The 20,484-nt window shown below is 41.6% G+C and overlaps 1 protein-coding gene across 2 annotated transcripts in view; it reads left to right on the forward strand.

Moving 5' to 3' along the window:
• Window positions 1–20,484, forward strand: part of SYTL4 (synaptotagmin like 4) — a 146,715-nt gene that overhangs the window by 105,418 nt on the left and 20,813 nt on the right. For both annotated transcript variants that reach the window (XM_073589828.1, XM_073589829.1), the window contains 7 exons: window positions 814–943; window positions 8,978–9,068; window positions 9,165–9,268; window positions 10,267–10,353; window positions 11,268–11,446; window positions 13,966–14,068; window positions 14,150–14,311. In XM_073589828.1, coding sequence (XP_073445929.1) covers window positions 814–943; window positions 8,978–9,068; window positions 9,165–9,268; window positions 10,267–10,353; window positions 11,268–11,446; window positions 13,966–14,068; window positions 14,150–14,311 — 856 coding nt within the window. The remainder of the gene's footprint in view (window positions 1–813; window positions 944–8,977; window positions 9,069–9,164; window positions 9,269–10,266; window positions 10,354–11,267; window positions 11,447–13,965; window positions 14,069–14,149; window positions 14,312–20,484) is intronic.

Genomic DNA, 20,484 nt, shown 5'->3' on the forward strand with positions numbered 1-20,484 from the left:
AGGCTCCCTTTAATCATTCTGTGTTTGATTTCTTATATTGGCTCTACTTGTACTGATCTGCTTTTGAGATTGCAAAATGTTGGAGTATGCAACTGCTGCAGGACTATGCCGTGGAGGGACTTTCTGTAGCAGTCAGCGGATGGCGCTCTGTTCTGTTTTGTACGACTTTTTTCTAGTTTGTTTAGTCTTGCTCTTCCTGTATCCTCCATGTGATGATGAAGAGAATTGTTGCTGCATGTGATAACTAACACATTTTCCCACAGTGTTCGAGTACTGATGATTTTTGCCAAAGATGAAATTGGCAAAAGTACTTATAGTTACAGTGTAGTTGAACAGAACTGAAGTATAAAGCATAGAGGAGGGACAGAGCCGCGGAATACTTCAGACTCTCAATAGACAATGCAACTAATTTATAGCCCTCCCTGTGCCACAGAGGAGGTAGTAATTTTACTAATGTGACTTGGAATTTTTGGCGCAATTCTTTCCTCCTAAGGGTGCACTCATAGATGGGATGAAGTCTGCGCAGTCATCTAATTAGGATTTCCAAAAAATAGACCCTTGTTAGGAACATAAAAACCTTCAAGCCCTTAACCAGCAAGGACTGGCCTTTTACCTCTAGCAGTATTTAGCTAATGTACTGCTGTATTATTAGGGCAGTGAATGACATTACTGTGTGAGCGTTGGATGGAGGAATTATTTAGTGTTGTATTTTAGCACCTGTTCTATAAATTTGTCTCTGTCTTAATAAATCTGGAACTACAAGGAATAGGAAAATAGAGAATTAAAGATTTTGCCATCTTGATTGTGTTCAAGGAGGAACTCTACTGAGAAGATAAGTGCTGCCCCTGACTTTAGGAAAAACTATGGACCCAGTGGCGCTAAAGTGGACATGCTGACTGTTCCGGTCAGGTCAAGAGATCACCACCAGTCTGATTCAGAAGGGGTAGGTTTATTGATCCCATGCATTATAACATCAATAATTTCATTGATAAGTGTTTGTCATTACAGCTCAGTTTCACATCTCTAGAAATGAGCAGATTGTTTGACATTCAGGATCGCCTGCTTCACAGACTTTTCCCCAAAAATTAATGACCAATAAAGTTGTAGATAAAATAAAATACTGAAGTCTCTCTTATTGCCTGGATTTTTTTTATAATACTATAAGAACTCCTAAATTAACACTAAAGAGTTCAACCCCTTACCGACATCGGATGTATTATTATGCCGATGTCAGACTCCCTCCCTTTGATGTGGGCTCCAGCAGTGAGCCCACATCTTACCTGGGACATGTCAGCTGTTTTGAACAGCTGACATGTGCCCGCAATAGCCACGGGTGGAATCGCAATCCACCCACGGCTATTAGCTAGTTAAATCCTGATGTAAAATGCTGACGGCGGCATTTAACAAGCGCTTCCGGCAATCATGCCGGAAATATGCTCACCGGTGACCCGCGTCACGTGATCGCAGGTCACCGGTGTGTCGGCATGATAACCCGAGGTCACATGGAGACCTCTATGGTTGTCAGTGCCGAATTTCTGTGAGTGTCACCCAGTGGTCGGCGCTCATAGCAAGTCAGTAATTCAGCTACATAGAGGCGATCTGCTCATCGCCTCTATATAGCTGAGCCGATCAAGTTGTGCCAGCTTCTGGCCTCCTATGAAGACTATTGAAGCATGGCAAAAGTAAAAAAAAAAGTGTTTATAAAAAAAATAAAAGTTTAAATCCACTCCCCTTTTGCCCCATTAAAAAAAAAAAACAATAAAAATAAAATCAAACGTACACATATTTGGGCAATTCTGAACGCAGTGATACCAATCTATCAATAAAAAAATGGATTAACCCGATTGCTAAACAGCGTAGCGAGAAATAAAATTAAAAACGCCAAAATTACTTTTTTTTTTGTTCGTTGCGACATTGCATTAAAATGCAGTAACAGGTGATCAAAAGATCATATCTGCACCAAAATGGTATCATTAAAAACTTCAGCCCGGCATGCAAAACATAAGCCCTCACCCGACCCGAGATCACGAAAAATTGAGACGCTACAGGTATCGGAATATGGCACAATTTTTTTTTATTTTTTTATTTTTTTTTTTAAGCAAAGTTTGGAATTTTTTTTCACCATTAGATAAAAAAGAACCTTGACATGTTTGGTCTCCATGAACTTGTAATGACCTGGAGAATCATAATGGCAGGTCCGTTTTAGCATTTAGTGAACCTAGCAAAAAAGCCAACCAAAAAACAAGTGTGGGATTGCACTTTTTTTTTTTTCAATTTCACAGCACATGGAATTTTTTTCCTGTTTTCTAGTACACGACATGTTAAAAAACAATGGTGTTGTTCAAAAGTACAACTCTTCCCTCAAAAAATAGGCCCTCACATGGCCATATTGAAGGAAAAAGAAAAAAGTTATGGTTTTGGGAAGGAGGGGAGCGAAAAACAAGGACGCAAAACCGAAAAAAGCTTAGGGGGTTAATATTGAACTCCTTGTTTAGAGGGTGTAAGGAATACCAATATTAAGGTGCTGCTACTGCAGAGTATCTCAGATTAATCAATTCAGTGTCCCACTGAGTGACTACACAGCGACATCATTCCCCTGTATATCACTTGAATCTTCATTTTAGTATCCGCAGATTGACTCTGGCACTTCTATTTTCATTCTGCTTCAGCACTGCCGTTGTATACCACAATTCCATTAGGCCTTTTTCTCTCCCTACATGGACTTCCTATCTCTACACTGTACAAGCTTAAAATGGTGCACCTTGGCAGACCTCGATCTTTTATCTTTAACCCCTTCGCACCCGAGCCTGTTTTTGCCTTCGTGACCGGGCCAATTTTTTCAATTCTGACCAGTGTCACTTTGAGGTCATAACTCTAGAACGCTTCAACGGATCCTACTGATTCTGACATTGTTTTCTCATGACATATTGTACTTCATGATGCTGGTAAAAAATTTTAGATATGATCTGCGCTTATTTGTTAAAAAAAATCAAAATTTGGCGAAAATTTAGAACATTTTGCAATTTTCAAACTTTTAATTTTTATGCCCTTAAATCAGAGAGTGATATCGCACAAAATAGTTAATAAATAACATTTCCCACATGTCTACTTTACATCTGCACAATTTTGGAAACATAATTTTTTTTTTTTAGGAAGTTATAAGGGTTAAAAGTTGACCAGCGATTTCTCATTTTTACAACAAAATTTGCAACACCATTTTTTTTAGGGACCACCTCACATTTGAAGTGAGTTTGGGGGGGTCAATATGACAGAAAATACCCAAAAGTGACACCATTCTAAAAACTGCACCTCTCAATGTACTCAAAACCACATTCAAGAAGTTTATTAACCCTTCTGGTGCTTCACATGAATGAATGAAATATGGAAGGAAAAAATAAACATTTAACTTTTTTTCACAAACATTTTACTTCAAAACCATTTTTTTTTTATTTTCACAAGTGTAAAAAGAGAAAATGAACCACAAAATTTCTTGTGCAATTTCTCCCGAATACGCCAATACCCCGTATGTGGGGCTAAACCAATGTTTGAGCACACGGCAGAGCTCAGAACGGAAGGAGCGCTGTTTGACTTTTTCAATGCAGAATTGGCTGGAATTGAGATCGGATGCCATGTCGCATTTGGATAGCCCCTGATGTACCTAAACAGTGGAAACCCCCCACAAGTGACCCCATTTTGGAAACTAGACCCCCAAGGAACTTATCTAGATGTGTGGTGAGCACTTTGAACCCCCAAGTGTTTCAGTAAAGTTTATAATGTAGAGGCGTGAAAATAAAAAAATCCATTTTTTTTCCACAAAAATGATCTTTTAGCCCCCAATTTTTATTTTCACAAGGGTAACAGGAGAAATTGGACCCTAAGAGTTGTTGTCCAATTTGTCCTGAGTACGCTGGTACCCCATATGTGGGAGAAAACTACTGTTTGGGCACACGGTGGGGCTCGGAAGGGAAGTAGTGACGTTCTGAAATGCAGACTTTGATGGAATGGTCTGCGGGCGTCATATTGCATTTACAGAGCCCCTGATGTACCTAAACAGTGGAAACCCCCAATTCTAATTCCAACCCTAACCCCAACACACCCCTAACCCTAATCTCAGACCTAACCATAACCCTAACCACAAACCTAACATCAACACACCCATAACCTTAATCCCAGCCCTAGCCCTAACCCTAGCCCTAACCTGTGTACCTGCTTTTTTTTTTTTCTTTACTTTTTTTTATTTTTGTGACAAGATCGCTGCCCTGCGATCTGACTCATAGTAACGCCACTTCTCCTCTGATCTCACACTGACAGATGATCAGAGGTGAAGCAGCTTTACTATGTGACAAGATCGCTGCCTGGTACATAATAACGCGACTTCTCCTCTGATCTCACAATGACAGATGATCAGAGGTGAAGCAGCGTTACTGTGTGACAAGATCGCTGCCTGGCACAGCTGTGCCAGGCAGCGATCAGCTGTGCCAGGCAGCGATCTATTCACACAGTAATGCTGCTTCACCTCTGATCATCTGTCAGTGTTAGATCAGAGGAGAAGCCGCGTTACAATGAGTGAGATCGCTGGGAAACAAGCAGCTTTCCCAGCGATCGCTCCCATTGGCTGCTGTGACGCTGACGTCATCAGGACCTGAACCAATCAGGTCTCGATGACGTCGGGGTCCCAGCATGCATTGTGCACCGGGATCCCCGCGTTGTAAGGTATGTGGGGGTCCCGGGGGGCACAAAACCGCCGACAGTAGATAAACGTCGGCGCTGCACAAAGCCCAGCAAGCGCCAACGTTTATCTACTGTGGGCGGTCGGGAAGAGGTTAATACTAGCTGTAATAGCCTCCCTGTTTTGGTACTCTACACTATGTGATGTGATGGCTAAAGAACATTACGGCAAAGTCCATGTAACCGCACCTAATGTATTTGTCCCTCCCTGAATGGCACAGACATTTTTACAGGTTTTTTTTTTTTTTTTTTTTTTATGGGCAATCCTTGCAATTTGAATTGCAGTGTTTAAATTTGCGAATATGTAGAAATTCGACTTTAAGTTGATCCTCTGGATCTAACATGGTAACACAAGCCCCACTCCCAGAAATAAATACACATGAATCAAAATAAGTGTGGAATAAAATGGCCGTGGCGTTTATTTTGAGTTGCTCACAAATCAGATTTTATTTAATCATAACAAGTGAACCATTAATATTTCCATAACTGAATTAAATCATAACTCTTACGTCCAGATCCACACTAAAACAGGGAGATTTTCCACACGCCATGCCTATTAAGGCATGGTCCCCCTCAAAACGCCAGAGCCATTTTTCGATAATGGCCTGGAGATCCAAGTTAAAGATATCCAGGCCAACATCGGAAAGATGAACTAGATCCCTCCTATACATTACAGGGATCCTTTCCTCCATATCAACATGCCTAAAAGAAAACCCATTAATTAAAGGCATACATTTCTGCATACTCCTGTTGACTCTTTTTCTAATTCTTTCTAAAAACAACATGTTGCGTTTGGACCATATCAGCTTGGGGACAATTTATGAAAAAACAAAAACGGAGTTGAAAAATTCTGTTTTCAATAAACATAAATCTCTTCTCATAAAAGCTAAAAAATCAAGCTTGTTAATTTTACCCAAGTCATTTCCCCCCAAATGAAAAATTATTAAATCCGGATTAGGATGCATTTCCGATAGCTGGTGCATATCGCCAATTAAGTTCTTCCATAACATTCCTCTTTTGCTAAACCAAAAAAATAAGGGAATAAGTGTTAATTGAGAGATTTTCTGTATAGCATCTCATAGTCGCTCTTGGCCCAATAAATATACGAGTGTCCGATGATCCACACAATTACTGGACCTACAAGATGAATGACATGTTAAAATTCATATAAATTTGGACGTATATACAATTTGAACCTTTTTGATTCCCACCTCCCTGTCTTCATTATGTTATTTTCGTCTAAACCCAACCTAGCTGGTTCAGTTGCTGCTCCTATGCGAAAAGAGTGGGACGAGAATTTAAGACCTTCCAACCCCAAAAGTTTCAAGCATTTCTTCAGTATAAAATTGAAATGAAAAACCGTCGCAGGTACGCCGTTATGATGAATAAAAACGGGCCTTCTAATTTAGGCCTCATGTTGAACCATCTCCTTGCATTTGTCACAGGGCAAATGGCTAAATCTGGAATAGCAGATAACTAAACTGAACATCCTCTACCTCTGTTTTTGACCTCCTACAAACAGAAAAATAGAAGAACCTACGAATTTAACATCCTCTATAAAAAGACCAGAAGGCGAGGATTTTTTCTGAGAAACTATTTCACCGACGCCGCAAAAAATGCTAACGAAAATGCAGCCGAAAACAAACAAGAATCAATAAAATTGCTGCAAACCGACGAAAGAGCCAAGCAAATGTCTTTAAGCAAATGAAAAGATATAAGGCGACGATCATCATGTTTAAAATTAGACTTTCTAAATCCCTTTAAAAACTCCCTTTGGATTAACTATAACATTTAATAGTTCTGTTCCTTCTGTTCTGTAAACTACACCTCAAATTGATAACTACTGTTAACAGTGTCTAATCGACCGAAACAGATTAGTGGTAGCAGCGGGTAGTCTGAGGTTGTCAGTTAGCTGTGACTGTACCGGAGTGTGTACACATATTCCATGTGTTGGAATCCAGAGGTGTATATGCTGTACTTTCACAGTTCATTTTCTGATAGCCGGCCTAGTGGTGCGAACAGGCTGCGGCCTTCTCCGTCGATTGCCAGCCAATTGTGTAATTGTACAGTCATGGCCAAAAGTTTTGAGAATGACACAAATATTAATTTTTACAAAGTCTACTGCTTCATTTTTTCTAATGGCAATTTGCATATACTCCAGAATGTTATAAAGAGTGATCAGCTTAACAGCAATTACTTGCAAAGTCAATATTTGCCTAGAAAATGAACTTTATCCCCCAAAACACATTTCAACATCATTGCAGCCCTGCCTTAAAAGGACCAGCTTACATCGTTTCAGCGATTGCTCCATTAACACAGGTGTGGGTGTTGATTAGGACAGGGCTGGAGATCAATCTGTCATGATTAAGTAAGAATGACACCACTGGACACTTTAAAAGGAGGCTGGTGCTTGGCATCATTGTTTCTCTTCTGTTAACCGTGGTTATCTCTAAAGAAACACGTGCAGTCATCATTGCACTGCACAAAAATGGCCTAACAGGGAAGAGTATCGTAGCTAGAAAGATTGCACCTCAGTCAACAATCTATCGCATCATCAAGAACTTCAAGGAGAGAGGTTCCCTTGTTGCCAAAAAGGCTCCAGGGCGCCCAAGAAAGACAAGCAAGCGCCAGGACCGTCTCTTAAAAGTGTTTCAGCTGCAGGATCGGGCTACCAGCAGTGCAGAGCTTGCTCAGGAATGGCAGCAGGCAGGTGTGAGTGCATCTGCACGCACTGTGAGGCGGAGACTCTTGGAGCAAGGCCTGGTCTCAAGGAGGGCAGCAAAGAAGCCACTTCTCTCCAGGAAAAACATCATGGACAGACTGATATTCTGCAAGAGGTACAGGGAGTGGACTGCTGAGGACTGGGGTAAAGTCATTTTCTCTGATGAATACCCTTTTCGATTGTTTGGGACATCTGGAAAACGGCTTATTCGGAGAAGACCAGGTGAGCTCTACCACCAGTCTTGTCTCATGCCAACTGTCAAGCATCCTGAAACCATTCATGTGTGGGGTTGCTTCTCAGCCAAGGGAATGGGCTCTCTCTCAGTCTTGCCTAAAAACACAGCCATGAATAAAGAATGGTACCAGAATGTCCTCCAAGAGCAACTTCTCCCAACCGTCCAAGAGCAGTTAGGCGATCAGCAATGCCTTTTTCAACATGATGGAGCACCTTGCCATAAAGCAAAGGTGATAACTAAATGGCTCAGGGAACAAAACATAGAGATTTTGGGACCATGGCCTGGAAACTCCCCAGATCTTAATCCCATTGAGAACTTGTGGTCAATCATCAAGAGACGGGTGGACAAACAAAAACCTTCAAATTCAGACAAAATAAAAGCATTGATTTTGCAAGAATGGACTGCTATCAGTCAGGATTTGATCCAGAAGTTGATTGAGAGCATGCCAGGGAGAATTGCTGAGGTCCTGAAGAAGAAGGGTCAACACTGCAAATATTGACTTGCTGCATTAACTCATTCTAACTGTCAACCTTTTGTTACTCATAATATGATTGCAATTATATTTCTGTATGTGATAAAAACATCTGACAAACGCACATAAAAACTAGAGGCCAGCAGATCATGTTAAAATATAATATTTGTGTCATTCTCAAAACTTTTGGCCATGACTGTAAGAATGATAGGAGGCAACAGAGGGCTGTCACTCCAAAGATCACAGCAGGTGGTACCCGTGACCTTTCTGGCCAGTGATATCAGGGATTTGTGGGATTAAGAAAGCCCTGACAAATATACAGATCCCTGACACCACCCTAAAAGTACCAGCCCGCAGCTGCCCCAGAAGTGGCACATCAGATGAGATTCTCCAATTCTTGTGCTTTGCCAGGCTTTTCCCGATTGCCCTGACGTGTTGGCAATCTGGGCAATAGGGCTTGGGGTTGATATCAGCTGTGATGTGGTTTTCAGGGAAAATCTACTTTGAAATGCAGTAAGGAATGTCACCGGGCGCTTCTCCACACCCTGATCCTCATGACTGACAGGTCTTCAAGTATGCACAGTTAGGCTCTCTTATTGTAAGTGTTTGTTTCACTCTCACATGCTACAGCTGTAGTCAAAATGAATAGTAACGGAGCAACATGTCAGACTATTCCCCTGATTTGGACATGATGTATCAACTTTTTCATATGTTTGAAGGCAGTCAGGAGGCCCCAATGTCTGACCATGTGGACCTTCTCTATCCAACGTTGCCTCTTGGTTATACACACCTCTACACTTTACTATCTCTTCTATTTCAGGAACCACGTTTAGGTAGCCGTAGTGCAGGCTCTGCAGATGAGAGTGATGACATTTTCAAGAAAAATCCTCGAAGACTCCTAAAGCCATCAGGTACAGCCTTAAACAAAACCTTCTGGCACTTATTTTCTACTGTCCTCACAAATATTGTGTGCTCAAGAACTCACACGTCTACTTGTGTTCATTCAGACTACAGTAAGTCCGTGATAGATTTACGGCCAGAAGAAAAGCCAGGAGAAGGAAACACAATGGGTGATCGGAGCAAGTCTGTTCCTGGCCTTAATGCTGAGGCGGTGTGTATTTACCGATGAGTTGTCTTGTTTGTACAGCCAAATTGACAGGTCATTGTTGTACATTGCCATAATTCATCAATAGAAATGCAGGAACCAATATTGTTCCTATATACTGTATGTCTCAAGTTTCTTCCATTTGCAAATAGAGAAGCTCTGTTCTCACCGATTTCAAGCAATATGGCCCATTTAGATATTCGGAGAATGAGCTTTTAATGGAACACTTTTTCCCGACTATCGGCCGTTCTAAACCAGTGGGAAATGCTAACAAATGACCAAAATGCCCATTTTGACAGGTGTGCAGACATTTAGTGCCTGGTTTACATGGAATGATCACGGCTGTTTAACAGTCACAAATAGGCTACAGGCAAGCCAAATCAGTAAGCTCTCGCATACTGGCCTGTTTACTAGGCCGACCACAATTGTGCAGAGAGTGATCATTAATGCAATAGTGTTATAATTAATGCAGTAACATCACCATGTTATCGGCAGCATGTGTCCTGGCTACATCGGCCTAAAAGCTGAGAGAACTATGATTTTAAAACTAAATTATGTTATTGGCAGCTCATCCCCTGAAGTGAACAGAACATATACTGCCAATATCATTCTATCCTTTGTGCACAGATCAGTCTAGTTAATCCTCATTCTATGCACTTAGAATTGTGGTTGGCAAGTATAAATGGACCAGTAAATTGCTGATTATCAGCTTGCAAGTAGCCAATTGGAGGTTGTTTAACAGTCAGAAATGGGCCGTATAAACCTGGCCTTATGGAGGTACTAGAAGCCAGGAGGACACCCTGAGACCATTTTATAAACTGCCTATATCTTGAGAACTCCCAAGACTCGATGTGCTCTTGCCACATGGCTGTGCCGGTTGTGTGACTGTAAGTACTTTGCAGGTGAAGTCCGGGTTAGTTTATTCTCGGATTTCTTTGATCATTGTTAAATTGTTAGTTTTGTTATATCATACTTTACCAAATTATCAAAAACTTATCATGTAGGAAGAGGAAGATGAAGATATTGATAACCTGGTGGAGATTCATCGCTTGAACACAGCTAGAAGCAGCCTGCGCAGTGGGACTTCCACGGTAAATCCCTACTACATGTTACTTGTAGGGGCAAGCATAAAGCCCAGAACACCAGTTGGAGTAATTCTACAGAATTTATTTATTCTCTCTTCATTACTTCTGCAGCCAAATTATCCATTATGTTGCCATTTCCCTCCAGTCTTCATTCAATATGAATTAGTGGAGTTATCAAAATCGACATAAAGGAAAAGCGGAAAAATTGCCTAAGAGTATTCATAAGGGACTATGGCATCTGTTGGGCTGTGATAGGCATCCATATATATTACTGTACTGGGCTCAGAACAGGAAATGGTTGTGATGACTCCATCCTACATTACAGCACATGTATATACCTGGGACATTGTATGTAAACTCGGCTGTTGTCATCACACACAGCTCATATAAATAAGGACTGACTTTTGTGTTGCCCACTTTCAGCTTATGATCTCCCAGACTTTTCAGACTTACTCTAGACAGTGCTGGAGTCCATGATAAGACGGCAACTCACATTGTGCTTTTCTTGACCAAAAAGCCCATCTGTAGTCTGTGTGCAGACTGAGATGTAGGCCCTTAGACACCTCAGTTAGATCCCAAGACAAATTCTCACCCAAATAATGAGGACTGTGTGAAAATGACTGTTTGGACTCAGCTATAGGTGGCATGTCCTAGAGTTGCAGAAAGTAAGCATAGGACCATGATCATTCATTGAAAGTGTACCTGTGCGATTGTTTTTTTGTTTTAGTCAGTAATGAGAGGATCTGGAAGTTCTTGGACTGTTCACAATGAATATCTAGTATCTGTTACTAGTGAAGCCAAAACTGAGCCCAAATAACACGGAGACCAAATAGCTGGAACAAACCTTTCTATGTGAGGAATTATCACTGTTCCCATCAGTAGGAGTTGTCCACACTCAGTTTCTCATCTTACTCTTTCAGAGCACACTGGGAAGTATGATGAGCATTTATAGTGAAGCTGGAGATTTTGGAAATGTTCTGGTAACAGGAGAAATCATGTTCTCTATGAAATATGATGGCAAAACTCAGATGCTGAATGTTGTTGTGAAGGAATGTCGTAACTTGGCCTATGGGGATGATATGAAGCGAAGATCCAATCCGTGAGTATTGACTACATTTTCTCTGCTTTAACCTTCTTATGAAACTAAGTTTCATTTTACAGTGCAGGGGTTATTCTGCTCTGGTGAGAGCAACTGGAGCTATGGCTCTCAGCTGTGCCCTGTTGGCTATTCCCATCTACTATATAATCTGGACACTGGCTGGCACTCATTGTCAGAGCTAGTTTTTACTGCATGGCTGGAGGTTGTTGGTGGTTATTGGAGAAGGCGTTCAGTGGATTTATCTGCAATTGTTGCTTGGTTTTGAGTGTGTGATAATTCCCTTTCTTCTCCTACTTTGATTTAACCCCTTCCTCCACTCCCACATGCAGACGTCTTTTTATAAGTGTGTATATTTGCATGTTTGGTATTTTTCATTACACCGGTTCATATTACCTTGTTAGTCTGGTTGGTGTACTATGGCACACTACTACTCCCTCTACCCTTGGTAGGGGAAGGGTACAGACTGAGGGCAGATTCAGGAGTTAAGGCAAGGTATGTGGCACTAGTGTCTTCTCCATCAGAAGTAACCTGGGGAACAGGGCGAGCTCAGGTGCCCCTAGCGTTAAGTACAGTGAAGGAGCCCCTGGTCCCGGTACACCTGACAAGAGTTGTGACGTTGGCTCTGACCGAAACCGTATTTTGATCCAATATGGATCCGATCACTGCTCTGACAGGGCATCTGCAGCAGCTCAGCTTGGAGGTGGCAGAAATATGCACTGTTGTTTTGCAGCACCCTAACACATCAGGTTTGAGGACCGTGACTCCCAGGCAAGCTTTAGTGTAGACGAAGATCACTTTGCCTGACAAGTTATCTGGGGGTGTGATAAGGTTATTGTTTTAAGGGAGGCTTCCTCTCCCTTTCATATTTTGCGCATTGCAGTCTCCACTCGCACGTGCGCAGTATGCTTTGCCCAACTGCGGGCAAAGCCGGGAAAAGGTAGTTTGCATGCGCCAGAAGTACTATGTCACGGAAGTATTTTGCTGCCATTTCTGTGTTCTGGGACATAGTTCATCGGCGCATGCGCACTAATGCTTTTCGGCTTTGCCCGCAGTTGGGCAAAGCATACTGCGCATGCACTAGTGGAGATTGCAATGCGCACGCGCAAAATATGGATGAGAACTACGGAAATTACCTGAAATATTGTGTACAGCGGCCAAGGAGGGGTGGAGGGAAGGAGCATAAAACACTGCTTATCAGTCCGAACCCATCTAATTTACATACAGCGCGGGTGAAAAAAAAAAGGTATTTTTGGGTGATACATGGGGAGTTAGGGGAATTCAAAACAAGGTGGGAAATGTATAGAAAACACTCAATACAATGATATTTTTATCTGATAAGCTGAAAATGAGGTGACAGAATCCCTTTTAAGATATGCCACATTGTGAATATTTTGCACCCTGCACGACTCTTGGACCACGTTATTCTCTCCTTTACTTGCTGCCGTGGAACACCGTAACGACCGGGGTGCTTGGTTCTCATCCAGCACCCATCTGATTCTGCCCGTGTACTTTTCTTCCAACAGAACGTTTCGTAGCTGCTATGTCGTCCTGGGCCTCGAGCCCTTGTGGACACTTCGGGTGTCCTCATCCTCCTAACCTGCTCATATCTCCTACACTTACTTAACCCATAGCAGCTCCTCCTACATTTAACCCTCTATGAACTTCTTATAGCTATACCTAACTAGGCCCACTAGTATGCACCCATCTAGTGGCCCACTACAGAACTACACTTACACATATCTAGGAACTCGAAGGATGCACTAGCTTACCCTAATCTCTACATACATATGCGGAACATTATATAATACAATACATTACAATCTTACAGCATGGTAACACATATATGATGTGACAGTACCAATAAAGCAAACAATGTTAATACACTATAAGTGTAGCAGTACCAAGAATAATTACATATTTACATGAGCACTTCTTAAAGGGAGGTGACATTAAAGGAGACGTCTTCCTTCTCTCCCTTACAGCTGCATAGCTGGAGGTGGTTGTTGTTTATTGGAGAAGGTGTTTGGTGGATGTATCTGTGACTGTTGCTAGGTTTTGAGTGTGTGATAATTTCATTTCTTCTCCTACTTTGGTTTTACCCCATCCTCCCCCTCCCCCCTGGTGTATACATCTGTTTTACGTGTGAGTATATTTGTATGTTTGGCATTTTCCGGTACTCCTGTTTGTATGACCTTGTTAGTCTGGTTGGTGTATTACGTTACACTACTACTCCCCCCTTCCCTGGGTACAGACTGAGGGTGGATTCAGAAGTAAAGACAAGGTATGTGTACCCGGCATTTTTACAATCCGGTGTAATCTGGGGAACAAGGCGACCTAGGGTGCCCCTAGCGTTAGGAGCAGGGAAGGAGCCCCTGGTCTGGGGTCACCCAACAACAGAGTATTGACCAATCTCTTCTGCTATGTAGTTAGCTGGTATGGAGTCAGTCTTTTTCCCTGAAAAAATGCATGATTTTTCAAAAGGTAATTGCATTATCCTTCACTGCCATTACATTTTGTAGATATGTGAAGTCCTACCTTCTGCCAGATAAATCCAGACAGGGAAAGCGCAAGACTACAATTAAACGTAACACTACAAACCCGTTGTATGGAGAAACTTTGCAGGTAAGTGTGCGTTTTTATATCTGGAGACAATGGTGGTACTAGCCTTGTATAATATCTGAATTGTTGGTTTTCTTCTAACAGTATATAGTGCCAGAGTCCATCCTGCTTTCGAGAATCCTACAGCTTTCTGTGTGGCATCATGATCGCTTTGGAAGAAATACATTTCTTGGGGAGGTGAATGTACCACTGGATTCCTGGAACTTCGACAGTATTATGGATGAGTGTCTACCACTTCATGGGAAGGTGATTCTTAAATATTTGTGTAGTGGAAGATCTGGAGACTTCAGGAGAACATCTTACTAACTAGATTCCTAATTATCCGAGTAATAGAATCACTGATGACTCTTCTAACTGTTCACTAAACACAATTGCAGCAAAGTAAGAATTCGTCAAATGTGATAGTGATGATGAATAAGTAAAAGGAAAATTACTTGTGCAGAAAGTGAAAAGGTAAAATTCAAAATTGAGTATCCAAAGTACAAATGCTTTCCAAATGACAAAAGTGAATAACACAAATACATATAATAGAACTAGCAAATAAATGAATAAATAAATGAGATGCTAGATTTCAAATAAACAATGCACATAGGGGAGTATTGTGCCTCCTATAGGGTTAAGGTTGGGGTAGGGCTGGAGTCACGCTAGCGTATAAAAAATCTATCTGCATTTGATCCAGAAAAGTAGGACGAATGTCATGTGATTTTTCTCAAATAGCATCCGTATGACCTCTGTATGACATGCGTTTGCAATGCATTTTTAATTTCAGCTTTTACATACTTTAAGGCAGTGTTCACACACTGCGTTTTTGCAGCATTTTTTTATGCCTAGTTTAAGCTGCTTACAAAACGCAGGTTTTGCTTAGTTTTTACTGCGTTTTTGCTGTGTTTTTTTAAAGAGCTTTTGTGAGGGTACATTTGTCTCTTGTGCATGCTGATAAAATTTAGTGCTTTAAAAAAAATCTCATTCAACTTCATTAGTTTTTGGCACCAAAAACGCAGCAAAACCAGATACCTGCGTTTTTGCAGCATATTTTCACTACCCAATGGTTTCAATGGGTGAAAAATGCTACAAAAACGCTGAAAGAAGTGACATGCTGCATTTTGCAAAATTCAAGCTCTTTGACAAAAGTCAGAAAAACAAAACCCAAGTTGTCTGCATAAGATTTCTGAAATCCCATAACTTCACTGGTATTCTGAAACGCAGCTGTAAATTTGCTTAACCCCTTCACCCCCAAGGGTGGTTTGCACGTTCATGACCGGGCCAATTTTTACAATTCTGACCACTGTACCTTTATGAGGTCATAACTCTCGAACGCTTCCATGGATCCCGGTGATTCTGACATTGTTTTCTCGTGACATATTGTACTTCATGTTAGTGGTAAAATTTCATTCAAATAACTTGCGTTTATTTGTGAGAAAAACGGAAATTTGGCGAAAATTTTGAAAATTTCGCAATTTTCCAACTTTGAATTTTTATGCCCTTAAATCACAGAGATAAGGCACACAAAAAACTTGATAACTAACATTTCCCACATGTTTACTTTACATCAGCACAATTTTGGAACCAAAATTTTTTTTTGTTAGGAAGTTATAAGGGTTAAAAGTTGACCAGCGATTTCTCATTTTTACAACACCATTTTATTTTTAGGACCACATCACATTTGAAGCCACTTTGAGGGGTCTATATGATAGAAAATACACAAAAGTGACACCATTCTAAAAACTGCACCCCTTAAGGTGCTCAAAACCACATTCAAGAAGTTTATTAACCCTTTAGGTGCGTCACAGGAATTTTTTTGAATATTTAAAAAAAAATGAACATCTAACTTTTTTTCATAAAAAAAATACTTCAGGTTCAATTTTTTTTATTTTACCAAGGGTAACAGGAGAAATTGAACTGCAAAAGTTATTGTGCAATTTGTCCTGAGTACGCAGATACCTGATATGTGGGGGGGAACGACTGTTTCGGCGCATGGCAGAGCTCAGAATGGAAGGAGCGCCGTTTGACTTTTTCAATGCAAAATTGGCTGGAATTCAGATTGGACGCCATGTCACGTTTGGAGAGTCCCTGATGTACCTAAACAGTGGAAACCCCCTACAAGTGACCCCATTTTGGAAACTAGACCCCCCAAGGAACTTATCTAGATATGTGGTGAGAACTTTGAACCCACAAGGGCTTTACAGAAGTTTATAACGTACAGCGGTACAATTAAAAAATCATATTTTTTCCACAAAAATGATCTTTTCACCCCAATTTTTATTTTCCCAAGGGTAACAGGACCCTAAAAGTTATTGTGCAATTTGTCCTGAGTACGCTGATACCCCACATGTGGGGGTAAACCACTATTTGGGCGCATGGCAGAGCTCGGAAGGGAAGCAGCGCCATTTGACGTTTTTGGCTGGAATTGAGATCGGACACCATGTCGCGTTTGGAAAACCCCTGATGTACCAAAACAGTGGAAACCCCCCACAAATGACACCATTTTGGAAACTAGACCCCCTAAGGAACTTATCTAGATGTGTGGTGAGAACTTTGAACCCACATGGGCTTCACAGAAGTTTATAACATAAAGCCATACAATTAAAAAATCATATTTTTTCAACAAAAATGATCTTTTCACCCTCAATTCTTATTTTTCCAAGGGTAACAGGACCCTAAAAGTTATTGTGCAATTTGTCCTGAGTACGCTGATACCCCACATGTGGGGGTAAACCACTATTTGGGCGCATGGCAGAGCTCGGAAGGGAAGCAGCGCCATTTGACGTTTTTGGCTGGAATTGAGATCGGACACCATGTCGCGTTTGGAAAACCCCTGATGTACCAAAACAGTGGAAACCCCCCACAAATGACACTATTTTGGAAACTAGACACCCTAAGGAACTTATCTAGATGTGTGGTGAGAACTTTGAACCCCCATGGGCTTCACAGAAGTTTATAACATAAAGCCATACAATTAAAAAATCATAATTTTTCCACAAAAATGATCTTTTCACCCTCAATTCTTATTTTTCCAAGGGTAACAGGACCCTAAAAGTTATTGTGCAATTTGTCCTGAGTACGCTGATACCCCACATGTGGGGGTAAACCACTATTTAGGGGCATGGCAGAGCTCGGAAGGGAAGCAGCGCCATTTGACGTTTTTGGCTGGAATTGAGATCGGACACCATGTCGCGTTTGGAAAACTCCTGATGTACCAAAACAGTGGAACCCCCCACAAATGACACCATTTTGGAAACTAGACCCCCTAAGGAACTTATCTAGATGTGTGGTGAGCACTTTGACCCCCCCAGTGCTTCACAGAAGTTTACAACGCCCGGGCGTGAAAATAAAAAATTCGTATTTTTTCCACAAACATGATCTTTTAGTCACCATTTTTTTATTTTCCCAAGGGTACCAGGAGAAATTGGACCCCAAAAGTTGTTGTCCAATTTGTCCTGAGTATGCTGATACCCCATATGTGGGAGAAAACTACTGTATGGGCACACGTCGGGGCTCGGAAGGGAAGTAGTGACGTTTTGGAATGCAGACTTTGATGGAATGGTCTGCGGGTGTGATATTGCCTTTGGAGAGCCCCTAATGTACCTAAACAGTGGAAACCCCCCACAAATGACACCATTTTGTAAACTAGACCCCCCAAGGAACTTATCTAGATGTGTGGTGAGCACTTTGACCCCCCCCCAGTGCTTCACAGAAGTTTACAACGCCCGGGCGTGAAAATAAAAAATTCGTATTTTTTCCACAAACATGATCTTTTAGTCACCATTTTTTTTATTTTCCCAAGGGTACCAGGAGAAATTGGACCCCAAAAGTTGTTTTCCAATTTGTCCTGAGTACGCTGCTACCCCATATGTGGGAGAAAACTACTGTATGGGCACACGTCAGGGCTCGGAAGGGAAGTAGTGACGTTTTGGAATGCAGACTTTGATGGAATGGTCTGCGGGTGTCATGTTGCCTTTGGAGAGCCCCTAATGTACCTAAACAGTGGAAACCCCCCACAAATGACACCATTTTGAAAACTAGACCCCCCAAGGAACTTATCTAGATGTGTGGTGAGCACTTTGACCCCCCCCAGTGCTTCACAGAAGTTTACAACGCCCGGGCGTGAAAATAAAAAATTCGTATTTTTTCCACAAACATGATCTTTTAGTCACCATTTTTTTTATTTTCCCAAGGGTACCAGGAGAAATTGGACCCCAAAAGTTGTTTTCCAATTTGTCCTGAGTACGCTGCTACCCCATATGTGGGAGAAAACTACTGTATGGGCACACGTCAGGGCTCGGAAGGGAAGTAGTGACGTTTTGGAATGCAGACTTTGATGGAATGGTCTGCGGGTGTCATGTTGCCTTTGGAGAGCCCCTAATGTACCTAAACAGTGGAAACCCCCCACAAATGACACCATTTTGAAAACTAGACCCCCCAAGGAACTTATCTAGATGTGTGGTGAGCACTTTGACCCCCCTAGTGCTTCACAGAAGTTTACAACGCCCGGGCGTGAAAATAAAAAATTCGTATTTTTTCCACAAACATGATCTTTTAGTCACCATTTTTTTTATTTTCCCAAGGGTACCAGGAGAAATTGGACCCCAAAAGTTGTTTTCCAATTTGTCCTGAGTACGCTGCTACCCCATATGTGGGAGAAAACTACTGTATGGGCACACGTCAGGGCTCGGAAGGGAAGTAGTGACGTTTTGGAATGCAGACTTTGATGGAATGGTCTGCGGGTGTCATGTTGCCTTTGGAGAGCCCCTAATGTACCTAAACAGTGGAAACCCCCCACAAATGACACCATTTTGAAAACTAGACCCCCCAAGGAACTTATCTAGATGTGTGGTGAGCACTTTGACCCCCCCAGTGCTTCACAGAAGTTTACAACGCCCGGGCGTGAAAATAAAAAATTCGTATTTTTTCCACAAACATGATCTTTTAGTCACCATTTTTTTTATTTTCCCAAGGGTACCAGGAGAAATTGGACCCCAAAAGTTGTTGTCCAATTTGTCCTGAGTACGCTGACACCCCATATGTGGGAGAAAACTACTGTATGGACACACGTCGGGGCTCGGAAGGGAAGCAGTGACGTTTTGGAACGCAGACTTTGATGGAATGGTCTGCGGTTGTCATGTGCGTTTGGAGAGCCCCTGATGTACCTAAACTATTGAAACTCCCCACAAGTGACCCCATTTTGGACACTAGACCCCCCACGGAACTTATCTAGATGTGTGGTGAGCACTTTGAACCCCCAAGTGCTTCACAGAAGTTTATAACACTCGGACGTGAAAATAAAAAAATCATTTTTTTTCCACAAAAATGATATTTTTGCCCCCAATTTTTTATTTTCCTAAAGGTAACAGGAGAAATTGGACCCCAAAAATTGTTTTGCAATTTGTCCTGAGTAGGCTGATACCCTACATGAGGGGGTAAAACACTGTTTGGGCGCATAGCAGAGCTTGGAAGGGAAGGAGCACCATTTGACTTTTTCAACTCAGAATTGGCTGGAATTGAGATCAGACGCCATGTTGCATTTGGAGAGCCCCTGATGTGCCCAAACAGTGGAAACCCCCAATTCTAACTCCAACCCGAACCCCAACACGCCCCTAACCCTAGCCCTAACCCTAGCCCTAGCCCTAGCCCTAACCCTAACCCTAACCCTAGCCCTAGCCCTAACCCTAACCCTACCCCAACACACCCCTAGCCCTAACCCTAGCCCTAACCCTAATGGAAAAATGGAAATAAATACATTTTTTTTATTTTATTATTTTTCCCTAACTAAAGGGGTGATAACGGGGGGTTTGATTTACTATTTATGGCGGTTTTTATGTTTGGCGGCTGTCGCACGCTAAAAGACGCTTTTTATTGTAAAAATAGTTTTTGCATCACCACATATTGAGAGCTATAATTTTTCCGTATTTTGACCCACTGAGTCATGTGAGGTCTTATTTTTTGCGGGACGAGTTGACGTTTTTATTGGTACCATTTTTGGGCACGTGAAATTTTTTGATCGCTTTTTATTCCGATTTTTGGGACGCAGAATGAACAAAAACCAGCGTTTCATGAATTTCTTTTGGGGGGGTGCGTTTACACCGTTCCGCGTGCGGTAAAATTGATAAAGCGCTTTTATTCTTCGGGTCAGTACGGTTACAGCGATACCTCATTTAGGTCGTTTTTTTATGTTTTTGTCGGTTTTATGCAATGAAAACTATTTTATATAAAAAATAATTATTTTTGCATCGCTTTATTCTGCGAGTTATAACTTTTTTATTTTTTCGCTGATGATGCTGTGTGGCGGCTTGTTTTTTGCGGGACAAGATGACGTTTTCAGCGGTACCATGGATATTTATATGCGTCTTTTTGATCTCGCGTTATTGCACTTTTTGTTTGGCGGTATGATAATAAATCATTATTTTTTGCTTCGTTTTTTA

Source organism: Dendrobates tinctorius, unplaced genomic scaffold (assembly GCF_039654945.1).
Source record: "Dendrobates tinctorius isolate UK_male_01 unplaced genomic scaffold, ASM3965494v1 ptg000114l, whole genome shotgun sequence".
In the NCBI taxonomy this organism is placed as follows: Eukaryota; Metazoa; Chordata; class Amphibia; order Anura; family Dendrobatidae; genus Dendrobates; species Dendrobates tinctorius.